General features: G+C 44.4%; 1 protein-coding gene across 2 annotated transcripts in view; it reads left to right on the top strand.

The window, feature by feature from the left end:
• Positions 1–17,607, top strand: part of nfatc3a (nuclear factor of activated T cells 3a) — a 63,773-nt gene that overhangs the window by 33,126 nt on the left and 13,040 nt on the right. For both annotated transcript variants that reach the window (XM_034076149.2, XM_034076157.2), the window contains exons 4-9: positions 2,649–2,848; positions 3,313–3,485; positions 4,443–4,583; positions 8,482–8,537; positions 8,683–8,809; positions 11,223–12,269. In XM_034076149.2, the coding sequence (XP_033932040.1) occupies positions 2,649–2,848; positions 3,313–3,485; positions 4,443–4,583; positions 8,482–8,537; positions 8,683–8,809; positions 11,223–12,269 (1,744 nt within the window). The remainder of the gene's footprint in view (positions 1–2,648; positions 2,849–3,312; positions 3,486–4,442; positions 4,584–8,481; positions 8,538–8,682; positions 8,810–11,222; positions 12,270–17,607) is intronic.

Raw genomic sequence — 17,607 nt, 5'->3', positions numbered from 1 at the left:
TTATTCCATTTTGACAAGTGAGGAGGCCTCATCTTGAGGTTGTATTTCAGAAATGCATACCCTCTGGGAGTTTGTATGTATTTTATTGTGGGAGAAAGCTGCCTTCCCTGACCTTCATCCCTGTGGTTCGTATCACAGAGATGTAATGCTGCTCTACAGGAACCAATAGCAAGCTGAAGCTCGACACACCCAATGGGAATAACTGTTCCATTTAGTCATTCAATCTCAGACATGCCTGCATCACTGAGCAGTTAAAGCACATGTAGGATGTGGTGGAGGAACATCAACATACCTTTGGGCAGGGAGTTTTTGATTCAAAACAAAGCCTGGGGGTTGGAAATTAAACTTTAAATGCCTATCAAACTCAACAGTTGGCAAAATAGCTATTGATTTATTGCTACTGATGAATAAACCTTCACCCTGTGTAATTATGCACAACAAATACATGCTTTACACAAAAGAAGACATTTCAATCAAGAAGATAACATGTCTCACCCTGTCTAGTGGAAGATACATCCCTTCTTTCATTTGAGGCTTTTGTGTTGTAAATGTGTGCTTATTTTAGTTGTTGCTTATGTTTCCCTTTAAAAGTGATGTGTGTCTGTTAGCAGTGCTTATCTGCTCTCAGTAGGTAAACAACCGAACACAGAGTGTTAAAGTGAGCTGAACCAGGCCGGACCTCAAGCTTCATGGCTTCGTAGCTTTCTCTGAAGCTCCGTTAAATTGGCCTACGGTTCTAAGCCCAGACATTTGACAAACGTCTTACCTCTCAGCTCCCAATCGACCTGAGACACGAGGTGAGCCACGCTGCAGAAGAATGTGTCTTTGATTCCTGGAAAGGGATACTAAAGATTTGATTATCTGCAAAAGTTAAACAAATTGAAGGTTAAGGTTACCACTGTGCTCTTAACTTACGTGATGTTAAGTAGTAACAAAAAGTATTTTGTTTACTTTCCAGAAATACAATTTCCGACATTAAATTCCACCCTTTTTTTGGGAAGCAAAGCAGTCTTTATTGAGCTCAGTAGCATAGCCCTCTTCAGATTCAATGTTTGTATTCAGCTAAGAACAGTGAAGCATTATTCAGGTTATAGCTCTGGCTGCCTAGTATATGCCTCTGGAGGCTCGTCCTCTCGCATAACTCGCTGTAAACACCGCATATTTCACTTTTTCCACAGCTCAGTTCAATGTTGGTGCCCCCCATACCGTAACTTCTTACACCACAGGGGGCCGTCTCAGAAGAGGAAGAGTGAAGGAAAAATGAACACAGGCTACCAGTAAATCCAATGAAAGCCTTTCTCATGAACACCGATCCAACCCTTGAACACAGTACACTCTTTACCTATTCTGGAAATAAGCTGTGTTTCATAATCCTGCTGCAAACAAGTTCAGTTCAATTATCGGCTTCAGAGAAAGTCGATATTTTGAAACAAAGCACGCATTTCTTTGCTCGTGCTTTGCTCCTGTTATTGTGTGCAGATGTTTCCAGGGCCTGATTGTGACCACTTTAATCCTTTCTAATTTAGCTGGTTTTGGAACAGCAAATGACAAATCCCAAGCTACACCCACTTTTTCTCTTTCCACCAAACGTTGACACAGCGGTGTGTGACGCAAACTTGCTGGGAGGAAAGGGTCAGTAGCCAGCTGTGGTGAGGTTGAGGCTTGGCAGTTCCCGGGCTGAAACAGCAATGAATGGCCTTGTTCTTCTCTGTGAGACTCAATGGACGTCCCTCCATATGAGCTGGATGTGAGGGCAGTGCGATGGGAGGGTGCAGGAGGCGCGGGTGCCATTTGCCGTCACGCAGTTTGCCAAGTGCAACATTACAACAGAGGTGGGATTGTGTGGCCTGCCTGTTTGTTCTGTCCCTCTGAGGAGGAAGGGTCCTGCTTGCCTCTCCATCTTCCCCTTGTCTCTACCTGACAGCAAACAAAATGTCCTTCATTCCACTTCTCACCTGCGGTGCCATCACTGTGATGAATGGAGAGGGCAGCGAGTAGTTTAGGTGCCCCATGCCATCCATTGTGGCCTGCTCTAAGCACTGGATTTGAAAAGGCTGTTGACATTTTTACGGTCGTTTCTTTCCCTTTCAGCCCCAGCGTAACCATTAAAAGGTTTTTTATGTGCACGAGACGTCACAGAATGACTTGAGGAGCGTGTGAATGATGCTTTGTATATTTTAAAACCTTTTTTCGTAAATTGATCCAATGATTGACCACTTCAATTCCTCTAATAATCTCAAAGCCAATTCAGTTCTCTCAGTTTTATGTTGTTGTTGTTGTTGTTGTAGTAGGCACTGTAGATGCAATACACATTTGTGTTGGTTGTGGAACGACTGAACGGACCAGGTTTTAAGGCTGGGTTTTTAGGAGGTAACGGTGGTTTGCATGGAATCCTGTTAAGGGGCAGGCGGTTGAGGGGAAAAAAATCGTAAGTCCATTAGTTGAAAAAACGCGTGTTTTTCGGCCAAACGACCAGATGAACCTCCAGCGGGACTGCCAGACTTAACACAACACCCTCGAACTGACATTTAGATTCCCGCCAAAAGGGGTGGCCTTCTGAAGTCAGTGGAAATGAAGAGAGTATTCCTTTCATCTGGACTCCAATAACTCCCATCTGTTTCTCTGTCTCTCTTTCTGTCATGTCTCAGCTCATTGGCTACACTGAGAAGCCCATCAACCTGCAGATGTTCATCGGAACAGCAGACGACCGCTACTTGAGGCCGCACGCCTTCTACCAGGTGCACCGGATCACCGGGAAAACTGTAGCCACGGCCAGCCAAGAAATTGTAGTCACCAGCACCAAAGTTCTCGAAATTCCTCTCCTGCCTGAAAACAACATGACAGCCGGGTAGGTGTCTGAAGCACTTCGGGGGTTACATTCCTCAGTTATGAGCTTACCACCATGAAGGAAGCCCGGTCCAACAAAAATAACAATGTTTATGATCATATAGGATTATAACATCTTCCAAGGGAGATTTAGTAGATTTTCTTAATTTAAGCCAACATGAGAGTTTCTCATGGAGCAGAAACTCTATTCAAACATTTATGATTCTGCATCCCCTTGATTATTTTATTTATATAAGGTCTGGTTTCATTTAAGTTGGAACTCATAGGAAGGGATTTGGTAGGGCTTTTCTCCTTTACAGTTGTAATAAATCATATTCACAGGCATTCTTATTTTGTCATTCAACACTCAATTTGCCGACTCCCTACCGGGCTTGTGGTCGGTTTTATCACTCCCAGGCCTTCACTACTTATGCCTGTCTTAGTGATTCCCGTATAGGAGCCAACTATTTCCCCTCTACTTTGCAGCATCGACTGTGCTGGCATCTTGAAGCTGCGGAACTCAGACATCGAGCTGCGGAAGGGGGAGACGGATATCGGAAGGAAGAACACACGGGTCCGCGTGGTCTTCCGAGTCCACATCCCACAACCCAACGGGAAGGTGCTCTCTCTGCAGGCCGCCTCTATCCCTGTGGAGTGCTGTGAGTGTCAACAAACCAGAGTCTCACACACACGCCTACACACACCAAAACATGTTCATTCAGAAAAGCACATGCACGCAAACCTTCCCACACACTCCTTTATTAGCCGGCTTGCAGTCTGGCGATTTGAAATGTTGATTCAAACTACTGTTTGCTCTCATTGAAAGTCACTTAAGATAAGAACGTCTGATACTTGTTAAAAATGTAAACGCTCAGTTCTATCCGTGCCATTTTTGTTAAGCATTTAGGGAGGTGTTGTCACTAATTTGTGGTTTATTTTAAGGCACATTGTTTGGGGGGGTTTTGTATTAAAGGTCACCTATTATGCAAAATCCACTTGTTCATGTCTTGTATACATCAACATGTGTCCCCTCTGTGTAAAGAGATTCTGAAAGATTCAGGAGGAAAGATTCGCTCACTTTTTGTCCTGATCCATTTATATAAAAACTGAGTTGATCAGATTTTGGCCACTTTATGATGTCATAACGATGTGTTGGCTTGTGTAACCATTAGCCAATCAGCAACAAGGTAACCCCCCCCCCCCCCCACCTTATCACCTGAATCTCCTCCTAGAGCACCATTGTGTTCTTTTTAACCAGATATCTCTCAGAGGGGCGTGGGGAGGGGCTCCTTATTTTCATCTAAAGTAACAGACAGAGAATCAGCACTTTGGAAACAGGGCTGAAACAGAGGGGATTATGGGTAATGCTGCAATGATCTGTTTGGTGTTTGGAGCCAAACACACAGAGACATGTTTGTTATGTATCTGAGACCTCTAATATATCGATGAAACACAGCATGATACGGGACCTTTAACATCCATAATGTTTAAAGGAGCTCCTGATGATTTGTCTATACATTATACTCCACCCTGAATAGTAGACTGCAGAGTGTATAATCACAGCTCGGCACATGACGCTCCTCCTTCTCTCCTCCACCCTGCTGCTCCTCTCCCAGCCCAGCGTTCGGCTCAAGAGCTGCCCCAGGTGGAGAAATTCAGCCTGGTCAGCTGTCTGGTCAGCGGGGGAGAAGAGATGGTCATCACCGGCTCCAACTTCTTCCCAGAGTCCAAGGTCATCTTCCTGGAGAAAGGCCCTGGTAGGTGCACAGCAGCTTACCTTTGAAACACCTCTGTGCAAATCCAATTCTATTTAATGGTTGTCATTTATGTGGTGGAAAATAGGGTATTCTTCAGTGGCCAAGAAACAGACTTTGGGGTGTTGTTCATTTACATTTCTACTCTTTAGGTTGGATTCAGAGGCTTTTCTAGGTCGTGCAGAGGTCAGCAGAAGGATTTGATGGTAGTCATGTCCGATACATTTCAGTGGGGATGTGAAAACATACGTGCGTCTTTAACTCAGCCCCAACAAGTCCTCTATTCCCACAGGGCATTCTGTCAGGTGCAGAACAGATGTATCTCTGCCCATGCTGTCTCTCAAGTAGGCATGAGGCAATGCACTGCAAACCCTGACATGGCTTTTACATTGCAGTATTTGTACACATTTGTTTACACAGACGCATTCTATCTTGTAGCAAACTCTACAGTCTTTTGGTTTGATTATTCAAACCACTGCAGTATCAATATATTACACAAACATTATTTTCACAGTCTACAAAGCTTCTTCAAAATACTGTCATCTTTACTTAACACAAAATGATACATCTTATAATTCACATGCTTAACAGCACAGGCTAATATGGTCAATACATATGCTAATTTGCATGCTTCATGCTGCAGTGTGATTATTTGTGACTTTGAAAGTTGCTTATATCTGGGGGCGGTGGTGGCGAAGTCGATAGGGACTTGGCTTGGGAACTGGAAGGTCACCAGTTCAAGTCCCCGAAAGACCAAGTGCTACCGAGGTGTCCCTGAGCAAGGCACCGTTCCCCACATTGCTCCCCGGGCGCCGTTCAAAATGGCAACACACTGCTCCTAACACTAGGATGGGTCAAATGCAGAGAAATAATTTCCCCATGAGGGATTAATAAAAGTTCATCTTAATCTTAACAAAGGCCGACGCTAAATACGTTACTTAGTTAAATTCCCTTTGCAATTCACCCTGTTCAGTCACTGGCCTTTCTCTGCCTTCTCTTTTGTACATCACTCCGTAATCAAAACACATGCTGTAGCTGTTCCCTTGGATGGAAGTGTTAAATGGACAGCCATCGTTGAGCCAGTCTCTGCCTGCCTGAGGCACCGTTGAGATGCGGAGCAACAGAATCAAGTTCACACATGGCAGAAAGTTGAAGGGTGTTGTTTTTGCGAGTAAGAGCCATTGTCTAAGATTCTTTCAGCCTGTAGGAATGTCTGTAGCTCTTTGAGGTGTAGCAGCTGAAGCATGGCAAAGAGAGGTAGCACGGTTGAAACAACCCCCTGATGGTCGAGTTTTTATAGCACAGCAGCAAGTGGAAAGCTTAGAGAGGTGCATCTTGGGTATGAAGGGAAAGCTGGGCCCCATGGAGCACGAAGGCAGCGGACTGTGGAAAGAGACAGAGAAAGGGGAGTGGAAGATGATGTTGATTAGGTTTGTGTAAATGATCCCCCTCATCACGACTAATCCGCCTGCTTTCGTGCAGAAAGGCCCTGATTGGAGTAAGTATAGGAATGGAAGAAAAGGAAAAAAAGAGGCAGTGACAGACATTTTTCCACCATCTGTCAGAATTTGAAGACAACAGTAGATTCATAAGGAACTGGAGAAACTGGGATTTGGTTGCTCGTACACAGAGATGGTGGGATGGGACTATAAATGACTCTGTGTACAGGCACAGAGCATGGGGCATTTGTTGGTGTGGGATCATATTTAAAAGCAGAAAAATGTCAAAGTGTAATGTCTTTTTTTGCCATGTGGTAGTAGGCATCTCATTTCATTTTTATTTGTCCCGCTCATGGTACGCATACCCCAATAAATGTACAATAATTGCCAACAAAACATGTCTCTATAAACACACCATTGAGCGAAAAGGAGCAGGGAGAAGAATGAAATCTTATATGACCTGCCACTTTCTAAAAAAAACTAAATAAATACAAATAGATGGTATAGCTTCAGAGTCCTGTTTTCTTTGCTACCTTAAAGCCTAAAATCTACACGAAGTGAATACTGTTTAAAACATGTGACAGACTTTCTATTGTTTTTCTCTCTGTATTATTTCCCTAAAAGCAAGATTAGCATTTCAAAGCTACGAGACTTCTCAAGCAATGAAGTTCAGAATAACGCCATAATTGGTATAAGTATTTCAACTTTACAAGGATGAATGTTTGTAGAAAAAGAATGAACTTTAAAGGCTATAACTGACTGCCCTGAGTAGTGACTAATAGAGCCTGTGTTCTGTAGTCACTGTGTTGTTTCTCTTGTAAGAGCAAATAACTGGGCTTTTACAAATATGTTTTAAATAAACAGTAATCAGCTTTTGTTATTTTTGTGCGATCTTCCGGGGCAATAGGTGCTCGCTCTTTCCCTTCTGACTGGGGTGCGCAGGGTGTCTGGATGGTGGAGTCGTTGTCTCAGCTTGGTTCGAGGTGCCTGTTGGTGCTTGTTGTCTGACGGAGCATGTGGGGCCCTCGCTCCTGCCTGTTGAATGTCAACAAGCTGCGCTGCAATAATGCACTGCTGTCAGCTGCAAAGACATTCAAGGTCATTTGCTCAGAGGAGAAAGGAAAAGCTATCTGTCGTCTGTGATTTCTTTCACGAGTGTCTTCAGAGTTGTTACTGGCTTATGGATAACTACAACTATGACTAATGTTAGGGTGAGCTAAGAACAGGTAAATCACTTGCTTAGAGCTCCAGTAGAGAGTGCTTTGTAAATGTTACACGGCTTACAGTTGAGTGCTTGTAAGGAAACATAATTATGGGCTTGCCTCTCTGCAAACATGGTGCAGATGCCTGCCGGTGGTTTTTGGGGGAATCCTTTGGGTTTTGAGGAAGAGGCCGTGCAGGTGCAGGAGTACGCTCGCACCATGCGAGCAGTATGAAAACAGGCAACTGCAAATTCATTTGACTCCGCTGAGAGAATATACAGTACTCACTTAGTTGTCAAAGTTTGTATTCTTCTCCATGCTGCGATGATTGTGATTTCTTCCAACCACACGGCAAGTCTGTTTTCAGCCCGACTGCTTCCCTTCAAGCAGCTGCCCTTAAGATGTCTCGCCAAAGAATTAGATCCCTCATAGGAACGCTGGAAAAGGATGTTTTCTAGCCAGAAACCTGGCAGTGTGTTAAGGCCTTTTCAAATAAATACAATTATTCCACTCCTCTGTCCCATCATGCTAACCAGGCAAGACAAACAGCAGGATATTTGGACATTTGATTACCATTTAATAGCTGCTAAGATTGTCTCCATACGGCTTCTAGGCCTTTCAAAATGACATTGTTTTGATGTCTCTCGTTTCTCCAGAACAAATTGAAATCGTGTGCTCAAAGTCTCGTAGGGTTCTCAAGCCCCGTCTGTTTGAGGAAGCCCTGCACACTGACATCATCTTTAGGAAACTTTAACATGGACACAGAGAGCTTCTCCAGAAGAGGAAACTTACTTTGAAAAATAGCAGACTTTAATTCAAAAGGGTCCTCATAATAAAATGTAGACATCAGTGGTCATGTGTGGCCTGGGTTTATTTATTATCTTGTTTGTTTTAATTTTCACTAAATGGATTTTTTTTCCTATTTCATGTGTATTATGTAACTCGTATGTAATACAATGATACTGTGTAACTCTCGGTGTATTCTTCATTGCACATCCTATTTCAGCCAGACCTGCACAGGAGAACTGTTCAAGTCTTTTTGTATATACTGATCGGTCAAATGTGTCACTTTTCTTATGAATTTGAGGTTTATTGTTCAATCTAAAGAAACCTTTTTGAGTTGACATTTCCTCTAGTATGCTCGGTAAAAGCTTCCCCTTGTAATATGTTGTGTAATATATGTTCCTGCTATCTTTCTCCCTGCCTGCACTAGGAGTATCACTGGTTTGTGCATTTATATATATGTTTTCCTAACCACAGATGGACGACCACAGTGGGAAGTTGAGGCAAAAATAATGCGTGAGAAAACTCAAGGAGTAAGTAGTAAAACGCTTATACTGCATATTGTCTGCAACATTTTTACTCATTTCTTTTGTGCTAGCATTTACATTTTATTGTATTCATTTTATGTTGTGTTGGCAATAATTGAGTGTAAATAATGTCAAATGTTTTTTTTTGTAGTCGTGCATCATTGTGGAGGTCCCTCCCTACCACAGTAAGTCTGTGGGCTCAGCTGTGCAGGTGCAGTTTTACGTCTGCAATGGCAAGCGGAAAAGGAGCCAATCGCAACGCTTCACTTACCTGTCAGGTGAGATAAGAAGTTCTCCAGACTTTTAGACAGAGATAGAGCGTTAATGAAAGTTTTGGATTGGTCATTTCCGACTTAAAGCTGCTACATTTGAAGACAATCCCCTCGGTTAGGTAAGGGAGCACAAGCTAATGCTTTTACAGACATTTCGACAAAGGGTTTCTCTCAAGCTTTACTTTGCATTCCTTGGGGTGTACTGCTCCCTGTTGCAGCTCATCTCCAAAGATAATGACAAGACGTTTGATTGACAGTTGTAACGTGCTCTCGGTGTTGCACACTTCTCCACAGGGGTTTCACTAACCCCGTTTCTCTCTTGCGCTCTCCAAAGAAAGCATCACTGTGGTTTACTGGGGCTTCTCCACTAACAATAACATTAACACCTGCCAACTGTTTATTCTGTAAAGCCTACTCAAACTACCAAGCCAACCTTATTTTTTCTTTTGCAATCCAGGACACTTTATATATTCGCAGACCATCCGTAGTTTCATACGAGTATTTTAGCAATAAGGGATAATCATAATATTTTGATTTGACATTTTCCTCAAAGTTTTTCCTTAAAGGCAAATTCCTGCCGTGCTATTTGATATTGTTATTGTGTTATTTTCCTCGAGAAGCTAGTCATACTGAAACACCGTTGGCGGAATATAATGGCATGTGAGCATTTTGTGCAACATATCCACACCCCTGAGTTTTACCACAAAAGTGTGTAAGTTTGTGTGTGTGTGTGCGCGTGCGTATATGCGGCCTTGCCCCTCCACCCACCCAGCCTTTCTGTTTGCAAGCACGCCCACTCAACACTCACAGTTCCTGTTTTCAGCGTCGACAGATCAGAGCAGCCAATCAGAGCAGAGTAGAGTTACCCTGCTCCGTCAATCAAGCGGCGTCGCTGACACCACTAATGTAACCACGGACACCGCCTGCATTATGGCGGCAACAAATACAAAAGTTTTCGTTGTGGTCTGGGCTGCAGAGGCCCTGGCCCAGTTGAAGGATGAATTCTGAGAAAATTGTGACATGTTTAAAGAGACATTGTCTTTATTTAATATAACGTGCAAACTATTTGTCAAACCTTTATAATCAATTTTGATTCGCTTCCCTTACCCACCAAATACTGTACCTCTGTCTCGGTGTGAAGCCACAATAAACACTACTTTGCTTTTTTAAACTTAAGAAACAAACTATGATGTTCTGTGTTAAAACATGATTTCAATGTTGGTTTTCAGTCAGAAAAAAAATTATTTGACCTTGGGGGAAAAGTGTCTTTTTAAAACAGAAGGAACAACATCTATTAATGTAAATGTACCCTTTACTTACCCTTGATATACCTTTGGCTCTATTCTATTTGTCCTTGGGGTCTTCATCAAACAGAAGCAAAAAACGATTTTTTTAAATGTCTGGGTTTCATTTTGAAGCCATAATAAAACAGGATTTCATGTTTTTAAATATACAGTTCCCTTGCTTTACCCTTGATATCCCTCTGGCTCCGTTTAAAGCCAGAATAAACCCTGTTTGGCCTTTTCGTGCCCCCTCGCCTCTCAATCCCAGAGGCATGATGGGGTGAGTAGAGGGCAATAGCACTGAACTCGTTTTCTGTTGGTCTGATCCGGGCTGCGGGGCATTCGCCTCCTCTCTTCCCACACAACATTTCACATGATGGCACCCGGACTGACAACATATGCTCTCCCTCTAATTCAGAGCTGGATAAAAATAAAACTCACTGTCACAAGGCACCAGATTGGGAAATAGGTTACCGATTGGCATAGCAGAGCTGTGTGCTGTCACAGTAAAAGTGATTGTCCCCATTTACCGTCACAATGTCACTCGTTTTTTTTTAAGCTTTTTGCATCTGGAAGGAGACACATTTCACAAACCATACAGTTCAGAAACTGTTCTACAGGCTTTTAGGCTCTTGTGACCTAGTTTTTCTGGTTTTACTGAAACATATTTGAACTTCAAAGACACTGATTGGGTGAACTTGTGGGGGATGAAAATGTGGAAAAACTACTTGAAACACCAACTTGCTTTTGTTTAGCTGCCTGAAGGCACTGGACTTAGCAGCAGCAGCACTTGCTGTGACACTGACAATGGTGCAATACAATGACCTGACTAATGTATATTCTTACTGTAATCTACCCGCCACCACACTTCATTCCATAATGTTACACTTCATTGATCTTATAAATACTGCTGCTGCTCACTTATTTGCCCTGAATTTTCTGCTTACTTTTTTTTTTAAATACTATGTACATACCTTTTTATCTAATAGTGTATTCTTTTTATTTTTCGTCTCTATCTATACCCTGTGTGTGGGAATAAAGGAATTCTGCTTCTGATTCAAGCAGTATTTGAGTGATTGATGTATTTTTGTCTGTATCATCCTTTTCCTCACATCTCCCTTCCTCTCCCCCTTCAGTGTTGGTAAAACAGGAACACAGAGAAGAGCTGGACCTCTCTGCCGTCTCCCCCATGTCCCTCCCCCTGGCCCATGCTGGCGGGCTGGTGCGCCCCCAGCTGCCCTCTCCGGAGCAGTGCCACCCATCGGACGGCCTTCTGTCCGGCTCCCCCCACGGCCTGCTCCCCCTGCAGGGCCCCTGCCCCTCCCTGGGCTCCCCGCCTTTCCAGCACCTGCCTCACCTCCAGAGTCGCAGCTTGCACCACCCCCCCGCAGACTTCCACATGACGTTCCACCCGACCCCTGCTCCTCTCCCTGCGCCCCCCCGGCCCTCCTACCAGTCCATGCAGCACGGCCACAGCCTGCCCTTCAACGGCCAGTCCCCCCTCCCCCCTCAGGGCTACGAGAGGATGCCCTTCCAGCACAGCGTCTCTGCAGCGTCTCACCCAATGGGGATGGGGATGGTGTCCCCTTTCTCCCCGTGCTCCTCACCATCAGCTCCCCCCTCCTCAAACAGCATAGCTGGGTCTCCCCAGAGCCAACAACCGATGCTCTCCCCCTCATCCCCACGCCTGCACACACTCGGAGGCTATCACTGCTCCCCAAACCCCCCCCAGATGCCCTCTCCCGGCGGCCACCCCCTCGCGGGGCAGCACCCCTCCCAGCTGCAAAGAGCGATGGGCTACCACCCCGTGGGTCAGAGGTCAGCCTCCTGTCCCACCCCGTCCAGCGCCCCTGCTACCAGGATGATCCCCTCTCCCCACTCAGGGCCTTCCTCCCCTCAGCTCCAATCGCTGCCCTACCAGTCTCCCACCTCCTCCTCCCCCACATCAGGTGGCAGTCCTCTGGGGCCCATGCAGCAGCAGCACTCAGGTCAGCACTCCCCCCAGGCCACCAGCCCGGTCATGGCCAGCCTCTCCCCGGTGGCAGCGGGGCCTCAGATTCACCCTCTGAGCCCACAGGGACCCTTCCCCTCGGACGAAGAGAGGCCGGACATCAAAGAGGAGCCTGAGGAGAAGGAGCCCACCTTCCGCTCCATCGGCCTACAGGACATCACGCTGGACGATGGTAAGTTATTTTTATCCTCATTTTCTGACTAAAAACTTTTCTTCGGGCTTGTTGTGTCCACCTGATTTCCTTTAGAAGCAGAAAAGCACTGAGGGTGGTGAAGAGCATGTGTTTAGCTTGCCTTCTCTATATGGAGTGGTGCAGTGACACGTCCTAAAACCCCGAAGTAAGCTGCGCATGGGTTCCCTCGACAAAACCGCAATGGAATTTCTCCATAGGATTTTGGAAAATAGTCTGTGGTTGACACACATTTGAGAGACGGGTCACGTTTTGTTCAGCCGGATAATCTCCACATGTCTATCCTACTTTTATAATTTTCTAATCGTAACTCTAATCGCCAGAAGCAAAATGCTAACGTTATGCTATAAACGAACTACAGCAGGGTTGCTGCTTCAACGTCACGCCAACTTAAAGGGCCCATGTCATGGCCATTTCTACTGATCATAATTCCATTGTTGAGGTCTACTAAAATAGATTTATATTTTCCAATACTCACATCGGTTTCTCATACAGCATCTCTGTAAAGTATGTGTATTCACCGGTATTCAATGTGAGCCCAGTGTGCTCTGATTGGTCGGGATGTTGCGAGGCTCGCTGCTCAGTGAGCTGGCTTACTGGTGTGGTTTCCGGGTCGGCGATACAGTGCGAAACTCATCCTGAGCACACAAACACTCACAGCCGAAGTAAAAACAATAAGTGTGGCTTGATATTGAGTAAGAAAAGGTTTATAACGCTGTGAGAATGGGTCTGCGGAGAGCATTTCTCCACCATCCCAACTCGTCTATTACCAACCAGGGAGCTCTATGCAAGTCAATGGGGACTCCCTGTTAGTTGAAAATGTACGCTAAAGGTCCTGGTGTGTGAGGAGCTCCGCGGATTGGTCCATTTTGGTAAACAAATGGAAAAAGAGAAATCTCCAACGAGGCGTTCTGGGGCAGCACAGACAGGTCTTTTCTGTGTTAGAGTTGTACTCGCTACAGGGTGTACTTTGAGGGTGTGTGACTCTGCAGACCGTTTACATGCAGAACAATCTACATAACACCAAGGGGACGGGTAATAACCAGAAAAGCCTGACATGGGACTTTTAAGATCCATATTCAAACATCCAGATTCAAAATGGAACAAGTTGAAGCGTTAGTTTGAACAGTTTGCAGGAGGCAGGGACTTGCTTTCAAGCGGAACACGGGGAAAAACAAACTTAGCGAGGGTGTTTACGTGTTCGCCGTAATGACGTACGGCGGCCTCGACAACTTCTGTAGTCCTATTCAGCCACTCGGTAACAACCATCATTTTTCAGACAAGTAAACTCTTCAGAAATCACCAGTGGAGTCACTGCTGATGTATGTAATGTCGTAGAACAAAACGTGATCCGTCTCTTATATGTGTGTCAACCACAGACCGTATTTCCAGCTATTTTCCAAAATCCTATGGAGAAATTGCGTTGCTTTTTTGTCGAGGGAACCGGAAGTGGTCAAATGCTAACTTACTTCCGGGTTTTAGGACGCGTCACTGCACCACTCTATTTGCTAGCACTCTAAAACAATTAGAAAGAGAAGCTGGCCATCAGATAAGACACCGCGCATCTACATTTCACTTTCACTGTATGGTGATGTCCCTTTTGTTTTTCGTCTGACTCTCATTCTCCAGTTTCCTGTAAGTCAAATCATCCTGCTCTCATTATCACATTTCCCTCCCTCACGCTGTCCTTTAACACAATATATTTACACGGCCCTCCCATCTGTGAACAATCTCATTTTCAGTCTAAAACAAGCGGCCGCGGTGGGATTCAATCTACACTACATTGTGTCACGAGCAGGATGGATTTATATCTGATGATGTAAAACAATACAGAACATCAGTTGTTTCTCCAGTGGAGGAAACCTTGGTGCCTGATTATGAGGGGTCATGTGTCATGTGCCACGTATTGGGTAACATGGACACAATCGCACTGATAACTGTAGTATCATATTAAAGGGGGTTAGGGTTAGGTTAGGGTTCATTGTAAAAAGCTTCTGTATCTGGCAGCAGTTTGGAGATGAATTACACTCACTGTGTTTTTTGGCTTCTTTGAGCTGGGGGGGGGGGGATTGCATCAGCCACTTGCAAACACTGAAACACAGTTCTGTGCCAGAGCAGTAATTACATCCTGTGTGCGTTTGTGTGTATGTTAGCGTGTGTATGTGCATCAACCACTAATTAGCATGCTCAGGAGAACTTAACTATTGAGCGTGAAGTCATTTAGCAGCTTTTGTCTATCATCTATAAACTCTACTTTTTAAAATATGTGTGTCCAGACTACTCCGAATCATCGACCTCCTTATCTGTTGCTCCGAGCCTCTTTGAGCTTTGTTAACCCCTGTGGTTTATTCAAATGAGGGTCCTAAAGCTTTGGGGTTAATAAATAACATGGCCAGGGTGTCGGGGAGGTAGGATTGTGTGTGCTAGCATGGGTCAGCCTAATTAACACATGGCCATTGTCAATAAGTCATGTGTGAAAGACTAACAACCACTGAAGTACATCAAACACGTTCAAACACACACTTTAGCATGTAGCCTTTGTCTGGTCGAGTTCTCCCTATCACACACACCTTGAAAGACCCACAGTCGGCTGCACTCACACTATCAAAAGAAAAGTGTGAGAAAAGTTTGTGAGTGACACGGTTCAGCTGGGAATGTGAGCTCTCCCTTTGAGCCGGTGGCTACAAATAGCTTTCTGTGCCAGCCCAGCTCTGTAGGCCATGTGTTGAAGCAGCTACGTGAAGCTAAACGCAGCTCTGAGTTTTAGCAGGTCACACTCCGTTAAGTAGACCGTATTCAGCTCGGTTTGATAAACACACAGATCAGGATGGGCACCGATATCACACATGTAGACAAGAAGTGAAAAATGCACATATCGCAGAAGATACACATGTAAGAATATTTAAAGTTGTTAAATCTGTTCACAAACTCAAATATAATCCATAGCAATTACGTATAATTAGCAATAATTATTCCTTTAGTGCATATAATCCTTTTGATAGGGAGGCGTGGCGCAGTGCAATAGTGCGTTGGTGTTGGGGTCAGGTGAGCACAGGTTCAAACCCCACTGCAGTCAGCATGTCGTTGTGTCCCTGCAAGACACTTCACCCCAAATTGCTCCTGTGGGGATTTCCCACAGTATTGAGTATGTAAGTCACTTTGGATAAAAGCGTCTAACAAGTGACATGTAATGATAGCCATTTAATTAATGTGGTTAGAACAAGGAAACCAGTCTTCTGCCATCACCTGCACCCTTTTACTGTCACCTTCACTCCCTTCAGCTCATAATTATCACTCAATTTCTGCCACTTCTTCTATTTTATTCACTGTTTTAACTTACTGAAACATTTTAGTAAAACATGAATTGTGTTTTTAAATATGTAGATTCATGGCTTTCTAACCTGCAGAGAGCTGAGATTAAGTGATTTTTGCATATCATACTATCATTAAACATGAAATGAACTACTGCGGTAGAATCACAGACTTGCATAAGAGGCGATACAACGATGTGAACGTGTAGAAAACCGCCCAGGTTAGCAAGCAGATGGCCCTAGTGACGCACACCAGAGCAAGCTTGAAGTGTGTGTGTGTGTGTGTGTGTGTGTGTGTGTGTGTGTGTGTGTGTGTGTGTGTGTGTGTGTGTGTGTGTGTGTGTGTGTGTGTGTGTGTGTGTGTGTGTGTGTGTGTGTGTGTGTGTGTGTGTGTGTGTGTGTGTGTGTGTGTGTGTGTGTGTGTGTGTGTGTGTGTGTGTGTGTGTGTGTGTGTGTGTGTGTGTGTTAGATGAGGTATTGTGTTTGTTTGATGATGAAGAGGTGTGTGTGTACTGTATGAGTGTGTGTGCAAAGCAGGAGACACAGGAGGTGAGAAGACAGACTGACAGACAGATGGACAGACAAGGTCAGCGTCCAACCCCACTGCAGGGTCACTCAGCCGCGACATCCAATCTGAAATGCACTGCATGTGAGATTAAACAAAATGTGTAAACAGACAAATCTTATCCTTTTTTTACAGTATAGTATACACAATATATTTCAGATTGTCCATACTTGAAATATGATAGTTGTCAGTTAAATTGAATTTATTCCCAATATCAAAATGACAAGAAATCTTTGAAATCACAGCAGATGGACACGAGGATTATAATATGCTCACAAAGGCGATGGGCTGGAAAAGCAAAGAAGGAACTTTTGAACCAAGCAGCATGGGACTTCACTGAGTGTCACTAAAAGGTCCAGCTTTGTGTATTTCTACTGCTTTGAAGTCTGACTGAAAACAGAGTAAGGTTGGGCGTTCCTTCATTAAATATCATCAAAGACGGGCTTCTTCTTCAGGCCACTGTTTAGCACATTTGGGGCGAAGAGACAATAGCTTGATAAAATAAATACACCCAATGAATTTATTTGTGTTGCAGGACTTGGACATGGATGATTGATGGACTGTTTTTATTTTAATTAATGTCTGCATCTATCCCCAGCAAGACTTTCAGACAGGTCTGCCAGAGCTCAGCTGTGTAAGCGTGTGCGTTTGGCTCGTCTATAATCACAGCAGTGGCTTGAAGAATAGTCCCTCTTGTAACCATGATTGCAGCCGTCATGGCGACAGAACCTGAAGCCTCTGTGCTGCCGAACCGTGCATTTAAGTAATTAATCAGCATGTGATGATCTCTGTGTTTACAGAGCACGGAGGGGAAGGGATAGCACGTGTGTGTGTGTCTGCGTGTGTGCGTGTGTGTGCCTGCGTCAGTGTGTAAGCAGTTGTCAGCAGTGTGCGGAGTGTGTTCACAACAAAGGCTGCTCTTTTGTTGGCCCTGCTCTGACTAAATGCACAGCTGCCTCCAACTGCGAGCGCAGTGTTTAGGGTTTACAACCAGCCGATCCCTGCACTCCCTAAAAGACACACACACATAGTAATGACAAATGCACACACACAGATACACACAGGGAGTGACGGTCGTTATCCTGTAGATGTAATCAAATATACGAGGCACTGTCCGTGCAGTGAACACATCTTTTAAATGACTGGTTTTACTGTTCTGTTTTCTCTCCTTACAAGAACACACTGTAAATAGTCAGAAACTCGCAAAAAAAAATTGTCATCACATATTGGGCCGCCCTATAGTTCCTCGCATGTGGTTGACTTTTTAATTTCTTTGTTAAACTTCCGATTTAACATCCTACTTCATTGTTATTCAGAGGATTGGACACATGCGCTAAATATAAAGATTGTCTGCCAAGCAAGCTGTTGGCAGGTCTCTATGCTAAGCTAAGCGAATTAGCTTCCGAGTGAAGATTTATTTTTGTAAATTGGCAGATATAATATG

This window comes from Pseudochaenichthys georgianus, chromosome 3 (assembly GCF_902827115.2).
Source record: "Pseudochaenichthys georgianus chromosome 3, fPseGeo1.2, whole genome shotgun sequence".
Taxonomy (NCBI): domain Eukaryota; kingdom Metazoa; phylum Chordata; class Actinopteri; order Perciformes; family Channichthyidae; genus Pseudochaenichthys; species Pseudochaenichthys georgianus.
The sequence above is the reverse complement of the archived record's forward strand: the minus strand, read 5'-3'. Positions and strand labels throughout refer to the sequence as shown.